Raw genomic sequence first — 9,985 nt, forward strand, 5'->3', positions numbered from 1 at the left:
ACAAACAATCACTTAACTTAAGATGGGACAAATATTAGTTCGGCTACCTACCCATATCTACCCCTAATACTCAAAAGTTTCTAGATTCCTCTAACTTGGACAAATAAATTGATAAGCAACCTACTAATCCAATCCATCCCCCTTTCCCTTTCTCACTTTTGAGTCTCTTTCTTGGAGTTCAACAAAAAAAAAAAGGAGTCTCTTTCTTGGAGGATCTTTGAAAAAGAAATACAAAAATATGATGGTAGGATAATTGTTTCGGCGTTTGTCGCCACTACCCTTTTGCTTCTTTCTCATTATTTGGTAAGTTACTAATGGAACACATTGTGGGACCCATGAGCTAGTCAGCCCTCATCCTTTTTGGTATTTGTTTTTGTTTTTCAATGAACGGCTTCAGATAATTTATTGGAAGAGCAGCAAATAGGCACATTGTGGACCCATATTAGGTCATAGGATTCGTTAGCTGTAACACTATACTGTGTTAATTGCTCAATGCATATTTTATCTTGTAAGATCTTCGGATGGTTCTGGCGCAAATAAGTTGTATAATCTCATTACCATTTCTATAAGGGCGCAAAGCACCTGCCCAAACTGCTGTCAGCAGGCGGCCCAACCACCAACATTGCTATAAGGGTCGCCCGGATATCTGTAAGCACTCGACCCTTAACGTTCCTTTCCTCTAATTTTGTCCAAACCTAACGTTGCTTTTCTCAAAGTCTCTCAATCATCTGAAGTTTTCTCTCTTTAAGTCTCTCACTTGTTAAAATAAAAACGTCTCATTGACTAACCGCATATCTCACTCGTCTCTCTTGAATCTTGCTCCCAAACTCTCTTAACCAGTCTTTCTCCTTTCGACACTCTGGATCATCAATAGTATTGAAAACATCAAATCGAAAATGATTGTATACCTAATGAGAAACTTTTGTTTGCCCGGAAGTAGGGTGAAAAGTTGGAATATATTTTTGGAATCTTCTTCTTCCATGGTTAACTTCTTTAAGAAGATGACATAACAGAGTTCAATGGTGAATATCTCACTCGGATTGATTGTTTCGTTCATTTGAGTTGCCCTGTAGGTGCCGGAGATTGTCAGCAATAGTGCAGCCTTACCTAGGTTTTCGTTTTCGAATAAAAAGATATTTTATTTTGAAAGAAGATGATAGAATAAGATGGAGGTGAACTTCACCCAGGTTAGTGGACCAGATGCTTACAGAGAGCTCGGGTCAATGAACATTATCCGAGACCCGAGTTAAGAAAATGGTCGCCCGCTTATAATAGTTTGTTTGGGTTCTTGTAGAAGCGCCAATTCTAAAATGGGATCTTTCAATAAAAATGAGAAAAAAAATTAGGTCCAAAATTCAAAACGAAAAAACTTAGGTTAAAATTTTTTTGCGCGAAAAGATGTTTCTTTTCCGTAAGTCCTCACTACCACTTCTCCATTCTACTTTCTACATGAACAAGGGTCGTCGGCATAGACTCTTCAAAGGAAAAAAGTTGGTCTTCGCCTTCCTTTTCTCCTCTACCACCACCACTGGGCGGTCATCATCACCTCTGATCTTTTTCTCTCTTTATCTTTGCTCTAACAAAGGGGATGGTCTCTTTTGCCAGAACTTGTGTCTGGTTTCGTGTTGCCTGCAATGGCATCCAGCCGCAAGACCCATTCTAGTGTGAAGAGAAGAACGATGGTGGGGGCTCCGGGAAAAAAATTGCACCCATTTGTACTCGTAAAATTTATTTGTCTCCCCACAACTGTCGCCTTCAAAATAAATAAATAAAAATGATGTTTATTTTTTTCGGGTTGTTTCTTTTTTGTCCCCATAGTTTATAAGCAACTCTTTTTTGTCCCTCTAGCTTCATAAGTTAAAAAATTGACTCCCTTCTCTATTTTCTCGACAGTTACACTTATCAGTGGATATTTAATTTCCTATAACCAAACTAATTAATCCCATAATAAAATCAAATAAAATAATTAGACTAAAGACTAGACCTTAGAGCATCTCCAATGCAAAACTCAAAAAAAATCTCTGTTAGTCCTATTTTTCGAGTTCTAATTGAGATTCTCACTCCTAGGTGGCGAAAATAAAAATCCTCAATTCTTATATGTCTCAAATGCGAAACTCTAAACATTTTTATTTTATTTATGTGGCATGTGTATTTTTGTAAAAAAGTAATTAGTTATTTTGGAAATATACGAAAACTTGATTTCTATTGGTTGAAATTTCAATATTGACCAGTTGGACAATTAGAGATATCTCAAGAGGACACCCTATTTCTGGAGTGTCCTCTTGAGATATCTCTATTCCACCCTTGACACATCATCTTTGAGTTATTAGTTGAGTTTTGCATTGGAGATGGTTTGTTAAGAAAAACTCCGAAAATCCTATGTGGCACTCCAAATTCTAAGATTGAGTTTTGCATTGGAGATGCTCTTAAAGAACATGATAATCCATTAAGTTTATAATAATCTACTGTCTACATTTGTTTTTTTTTGTTGAAATAATCTAGCATTCTAACAACAAAACTACATCAGGGTATTGTTAAAAGTAAGTTGGACGAAACCCTTAACTCATGAACTCCTAGTACTACTTTTGGCTAATTTATGAGCTATCTCGTTATGCTTCATATTACAATATGAAAAATTAATGAAAGTAAATCCATGGTCTTGAATTTCCTTTAGAGTTGCATGTGTTGTCCAATGAAATCTTATTTGATTACATTCACAAGAACACAAAATAAACTAAGCGCTGAATTTATCATCGACCGGAGATTTATAATGGAGTCAGATAGCGATAGATGATCCATGTTAGGAGACAAAACTGCACTATGTGCCCATTACGGTAATTAATAAGTTTATTAACAAATATTTTGAGTTTGTAAGTAACAAAAACACATATTCGTTAAAAGCAAAAGAAAATATGAAATCTGTAACTCGCTTGAAGAGTTACTTTCCACTATATAACTTCAAGAGTTTCAAAACATTTTACTTCTTTCCTGTCTGACATATCGTATCATATTGCAATAAAATATTCCAAACTCATTGTGCATAATTAGGTTAGTCCTTTCCGAGAAAATATCATAATTAATTTTTATAACCATGCAATTTGGGATGAGAAAGACAGGAAGCATAAGTTTATATACTCTCATGATATGATAGTATAAGATATCATTTGACCAACCTTTCAATTATTTCTTGGTTTTCAGTAGTAAGCTCTGACTCGATTGTTTTGCTAACAAACAAACGGTTTTATAAAATATTCATATTTTTAAATCTAAAACACAACTCCAGACTCTAAGCCTCAAGCCAGAGAAGAAGAAACAAGAAGAAGAAATATGATTTGAAGAAGAAGAAGAAATCTGTTTTGCTCATTACCCAAAAAATAAAACAGAAACAAAAATGGAACTTCAATTGGGGTTTTCAGGTTTTTCTAGATTTCCACCATTAACAACACTTGTTCTTCTTCTACTAAGTTTTATTACTGGAACAGTTGGATTTGGATCAATGGGTCCAATAGCAGGTGCATTTGGTGATAATGGGTTTTTCTGTTCCATTGATGCAAGTGGTAAACAAGAAGTATTTTGTTGGGAGAAGAATAGTTCAGCTTCTTCTTCTTTTAACTCATTACCTCCAATGGCAGCTCTAACAGGAGGTGAGGGTTTTATGTGTGGACTTTTATCAAATACTTCACAACCATTCTGTTGGAATTCTTTAAGTTCAAGTAAAGATCTTGTTCCTATGATCTTTCAAAGTACTCCTTATTCTCATATTGCTGCTGGTAAAGATCATGTTTGTGCTATTAAAGGATCTTATTTCTCAAATCTGAATTCTTCTAGTGTTGATTGTTGGGGAATTGGTGGTGGTGGTGGTGGTGGGGATCCAAGGTCTAGTTATCAATCTACATTTTTTGATCCATCTTTGTATAATTTAGATTTGGGTAAGATTGTATCTGGTGAGGGTTTTAGTTGTGGTGGAATTACAGATGGGGGTATTGCTTGTTGGGGACCTAAATCAGAATCATTAAATGTTTCATCAGAATCTGATACTTTTATAACTTTAGCTTCTGGTAGAGACTCAATTTGTGGGATTTTTGAGTTCACTAATGAGGTTAAATGTTGGGGAGAGAATAATACTTTTAGTCTTCCTCCTAGTGGATCTCGATTCGTAGATTTAACGGCCGGTGATCGCCATTTTTGTGGGATCCGAGAGGATGATCATGGGATTGAGTGTTGGGGAAGTCATAATTCATCTGTTGTTCCAAAAGGTTCTGGTTTTCTTGCTATTTCAGCTTCTGATTTCATTACCTGTGGTGTTAGAGAAGATGATCTTATAATTGATTGTTGGGGTTCTCAAGAGCCATTACCAGATGGGTATAGTCCTCCATTACAGTTATGTAGTCCTGGTTTATGTACATCAGATCCATGTGGACAAAATAAGTTTTCTTTCAATGCTAGTATTCTTAGTGTCCCTGATTTGACGAGTTTATGTGATCGAAAAAGTTTGGGTATTTGCTTGCCCTGTGGATCAAACTGTACTGAGGGATTCTTTCCATCTAGTGCTTGCACTGAGAATGCAGATCGAGTTTGCACAGCTTGTTCGCTATGTCAAAACAGTTCTTGTTCCGATATTTGTAAATTTACTTCTCGTTCTGATCAGAAGGATCGACACCAAATTAAGAAGCTTGTAATCATAGTCGGGTCTTCGGTTTCAGGATTCGCACTAATTGTGCTCGCTTGGTGTATTCTTCCTCGATTGATTACATTTAGAAGCGAAGAACAAAGAAAGAAACAGTTTAAATCATGTATTGGTAAACCGAAAGTCAAAGCTGACATTATTGAGGAAACACAACAATCTCTTTCGACATCTCCAAGTGTTGGTGCTACCCAAGTTTTTCGTTTATCAGAGCTAAAAGATGCCACTAATGGCTTCAAGGAATTCAATGAGCTTGGAAGAGGGAGTTACGGGTTTGTTTATAAAGCCGTTCTTCCAGATGGAAGACAAGTAGCTGTCAAAAGGGCTAATGCTGTTACAATAATCCATACTAATATTCGAGATTTTGAAGTTGAATTGGAAATCTTATGCAATGTACGACATCCCAATATTGTAAACTTGTTAGGCTATTGTGTAGAAATGGGTGAGAGATTACTCGTATATGAGTTTATGTCTCATGGAACTCTTCATGATCATCTCCATGGTGAGCTTTCTCCTTTGAATTGGAACCTTAGATTAAGGGTTTCCTTTCAGGTGGCGAAAGGGCTCGAATACCTTCACAGAGAATGTTTTCCTCCTATTGTTCATCGAGATGTTAAATCCTCCAACATTCTTTTGGATTCTGATTGGGTTGCTCGAGTAGCTGACATTGGTCTAGTTACTACAAACAACAAAGACCTTAATGAAGATTTGGAAAGTGATGTGTATAACTTTGGCATAGTTTTGTTGGAGATTCTTAGTGGACGAAAAGCTTATGATAACGATTTTACGCCTCCAAATATTGTTGACTGGGCAATACCCTTAATCAGTAAAGGTAAAGCGGCTGCCATTATTGATAGAAATGTTGCTCTACCAAGAAATGTAGAACCTTTGCTGAAACTTGCAGAGATTGCTGAACTCGCATTGAAAGAAGATCCTTGTGATCGTCCTGCCATTTCTGATATAGCAGCATCATTGGAGCAAATTGTGAAAAACGGTTTGAGTTCGTAGTTGGGACATGGGTCTTGATTTGGTTTCTTCTTTGGGGTACTGATTAGAGCTGGAATGGGATTAAAGGAGAGGGACTCTGGTGGAGCATATTCTTGTAAGTACACATTGTACTACTGTATTGGCATTCATTTCATTATTCATTTCTTCACTAAGTGAATGAGATTGCAATTGTTTCGGCTATATTCTTGATTTTTTTTTCTCCTTTCTTTCTTCGGACCCAAAGAGAGGAGTAGCCTTTTGTTATCTTGTAAGCACATGTAATACATTGTAATAATATTGTTAGAATTTTTCGTTCCATGCAAAATGTTGGAAAACGATCTTCCTTGTAGTCTTGTACAATGGTGCTTATGTTTATTGAATAAAACAAACTTACAAATTGTTGTAAACAGAAAAGATCCAAGGACATAAATTATCCCATTTGAATCATCGAAAACAGTTGATCGACATGAATATCATTATAAGAAGTGATAAAAGGAGAGTTCTACAAAGGTTTGTGCAGTGTTGAAGTGATTTACGGTGGGTAGCTTCTACTTGTGTTCTTAAAGTAGAATTGGTTTTTGGCTATGAATTTTGGGGTTAAGATTATTCCTGAATTTGCATATATAATCCTTCAAATTTTTATATATGCTGCAGATTTTCGTTGTTCATTGAAGCAGAGAAGTCAATGTACGAACACATACATGTAACTATATCTCACCACTAGTATTTCTAGAATGAGGTTTTGGTTAAGGCGAGTCGAGGAAGCCAAAAAAGGAAGGGATATTTTCGTTCACACATATTATGTTGTCGTACTAATTGTGTCAATTATTTCAGTTACTACTTTTACTTACTAAAGATGCATAGTCCGCCCAAGGTACGAGGCTTTATTTCTCTCTTGGAAGCATAGCACACCCAAGGTATTGGCGTCACGCCTATAGACCAATTTCGATATGCTCCTCCATGTGATGATACCGTCTATGACGACCCATACCATTAGAGATGATACCGTCTATGACAACCCAGTTCCTTGTGATTTGTACGAAAGTGTCTGGTTAGGTGCTGTCATGTGGCCAAAGGTTAATAATTGTGGCAACCGAAGCCCACACTAAAAGGTCTCGTTTTTGAAAAGACACACAACCCGTCGTCCTCATTATCATGCAGTGACAGGTATTGGGTGTAAAGTTAGAAAGATCCTGAGAATGAAGGATTGGGAGAAGTTGGCACGTTAGATAAGGTAATTTGTGTTGTCAAGTCTGATAGAAACCAGGTTGGCTATGTTGGTAAGAGAGGGAAGTGTTGAAACAACGGTTGTGGTGGAGGTGGGAGGAGAAGAAAAGACAGTGGGAGAAGAGGGATGTACTGTTGATTCAGCCATGGAGGTGAATGCGAAGAAGAAAGTGAGGAAGATGAAGTTAGGAAAATAACAGGATAGGCACTGAAAACAAAATAAAATAAATACAAATCGATATAATAATTACAATTACATTAACATTGGGTATTGTCCTCACTGCCATTTAGCCTACAAGGTTTCATTCCAACGTTGAGACTTGCACACCTAATGGGATTATTGGTAGTGCACCCAGGGGCGAGCCCACATAGGGGCCCATGGGGGCAGGCACGGCCCAAATGTGAACTCCATTATATATAGATTGGTGAGAGTTATAAAAGGAATGCCCATATAATAGTTTGTCACTTAGGGAACCCACACTCAAGTCCATTACAAGTTTTCAAACTCCGGCCCTTTCAATTGTTAGTTTCCCAAGCCCACATTCAAAAATTTAAGTTTTCAAACACCCGCCCTTTCAATTGTGTTTCAGTTTTTTTATCGATTTGAAAATGTATTTGGTACTATTGATAGTGAAGTTGTTATGCATTAGTTTCAAAAGATGGAAACTCGACGAGGACAATTATATATGCGTATTTATTTGAGATTTATAATCAATAAAAATTATTATTCGCGTGGTTAATTTTTTTTTGTTATTAACTATATTTGAAACGTGCCCCCACTTAGAAAAATTCCTGGTTCGCCACTGAGTGCACCTATAGCCCAGAGTTCAAGCATAACAAGACAATATTTGTAATGCCTCATCATTAGGAGGCGACACACGAACGATGCGCTCCATACCTCAGCCAAAGACCGAAACCCTTGGGGTTCACACTCTGACAAACCATTGTTGACTTAGTCAGAGACGCACTTATTGAGCCAGAGCAAGACACAGTCCCGGAACCCAATGTTGACGAAGAACCAATTAGTGCTAAACGAGGAGCGAAAGCAAGAGTTATAGGAGTAGAAACATGTGGAGGTTTGATCGAATACAGAGAAGGCTAGACATCCTGCGACAAAACAGAGACCAAGAGCAAGAAGTCTACTGAACCCGTATGGATGGGGGCTGCTGACCCACAGACATGGAGTCCAGCAGGACCGACAGTAAAGCCGTGACTGAGGAAGAAGTAGACACCACCGAAGGAGGGGAAGCAGACGACAAAGGAGAGGGAGAAACCAACTGAATAAAGCTAAGAGAGCCATTCTAAGTAGAAGATACATCACTGTCCTTTAAGGGAAAAATAGATTCATCGAAGATGACATGACGAAAATAAAGATGCAATTCGAAGATTTTTCAAGGCACTTCAATTCTTAATAATAAACGTTGTAACAAAAAAACACAAGGAAAGCTACGACGATACAATTTTTTAGAAGCATAAGGGCCCAAATATGGAAAGCATAAGTACCCAAAAGTATGTAATGAAGAGTAAGACGGTGACTTATCAAAGGAGACAGAGTACATAGGAGAGTGTTGAAGTACTTACTATGAAAAAAGATTTAACCCGTTTCAGTGGTTTTCAGATGCCCCTTCTCCCATGTGGGACTATTCTCACACCCTCACGTGTGGGTTTTTTTAACCTATCACATGTTTTTTTTTTCGGGTGACGTGGAACACGTGTAGATTTTAAGCCTATCACGTGTGGCCCTAGTTCTGATACCATGTTAAGTTTGTGATCATCCAACTCAAAACCAATTGGCAATGAGTGGAGAGGACCTAGACATTATATTCTTGGTTGTTAGATGCCCCTTCTCTCATGTGCGACTATTCTCACAGTATTCTAGTGCATTTTTTCGGCTCAAGCATTCTGAACCGGATTGTACCGCAAGATAATTGATGTTGAATGCCACAATTTTGAAGAACAAACGAAAATGTAAATTTAAAATTTAAGTACCACCATCCATTTGAAGACATTAGAAAGAAGTAGAAAACGGATTTTCAACTCAGGCCTTAGAATTGTTAAAAAACAGAAGTAAATTGTGACGGAGAGGGTTTACCGAAGTAACTAACTAAATAATCGACAAATAAAACGTTATAAGGAAAACCATTATGACTATTAACAGGAGTACGCACTCATACATTGATATGACAAGTGGAGAGAAACACGTTTATCATTCAAAAGAAATGTAAATGATGTCTCTTACTCATATGAACATGGGGTACAATTTAAATAGATATATGTATACGAATATCTTGTTGTTCCTCTGGTTATCATTCGATATCAATTTGTCTCTGTCTTGTCTTGATTAAGACAGAGTCTCGGTTGAAGTAGGGAACTTTCTTTCTCTAAGTTATAGAGAGATAGACGTTAAGCGAATAATGATTTATAAATATTCTTTCTTTCGGATTAACTGAGTTAGACAAAAATTAACGGAGTCGAGGCGAGAATAAATTCTCTTTCCTTAAAATATTTTACACCCCCGTAACAATACCAAATGTTAGGGTGTATGCCTTCGGGATACAACGACTATCCTTTCAGAATTTTAAGATGGTAATTCTATATTCTAAAAGCGGATGAACCTTCGTAAATAATATGAACTCTTAGACTGAAGCGATTAGATCTTCTAGAAACTTGAATATTATAACTTCACCCGGACACTTTTTCTTAGGAATTCCAAACACACCAGAATAATTCTAAAATCAGAATTATTTTCCAGACACACAAGAATACTAATTCTAAGAGAGAAGAGACGAAGAAAATAGACGGAATTCACTCGGAGACTTCTTTCTTCAGAATTCTAGATATACTAGAATATTTCTAAAATTATATTCCAGACACACCAAAGTGCTGATTTTAGAAGAGAAGATAATGAATTGGATGATTAATAGAATGAACTTGGGTTGTTTATATAGGAACCGAATAGGTGCATGTGTCTTTTGGGTTCAAGGGACACCACTATCAAAGTGGAAGACTAAATCTGAATTTCTCAATTAAAATTTAGTCGGTTGCTCTCTGGTCCATTATATCTGTCTTTCAAAACGCGGAGAGAGC

The 9,985-nt window shown here is 37.0% G+C and overlaps 1 protein-coding gene across 1 annotated transcript; it reads left to right on the forward strand.

Moving 5' to 3' along the window:
- Positions 1-3,012: 3,012 nt before the first annotated feature.
- Positions 3,013-6,085, forward strand: LOC147536904 (serine/threonine-protein kinase-like protein CCR1). The gene has a single exon (XM_086643457.1). The coding sequence runs from the start codon at positions 3,392-3,394 to the stop codon at positions 5,690-5,692; it is 2,301 nt and encodes a 766-aa protein (XP_086499583.1). The 5' UTR covers positions 3,013-3,391; the 3' UTR covers positions 5,693-6,085.
- The last annotated feature ends 3,900 nt before the right edge of the window (positions 6,086-9,985 follow it).

Source organism: Eschscholzia californica, unplaced genomic scaffold (genome assembly GCF_041429995.1).
Source record: "Eschscholzia californica isolate CP2 unplaced genomic scaffold, dmEscCali1.0.p SCAF_5, whole genome shotgun sequence".
Taxonomy (NCBI): Eukaryota; Viridiplantae; Streptophyta; class Magnoliopsida; order Ranunculales; family Papaveraceae; genus Eschscholzia; species Eschscholzia californica.

Excerpts from the sequence above, each read along its gene's own strand:
- LOC147536904 (XM_086643457.1), top strand. The coding sequence starts at position 3,392 with ATGGAACTTCAATTGGGGTTTTCAGGTTTTTCTAGATTTCCACCATTA.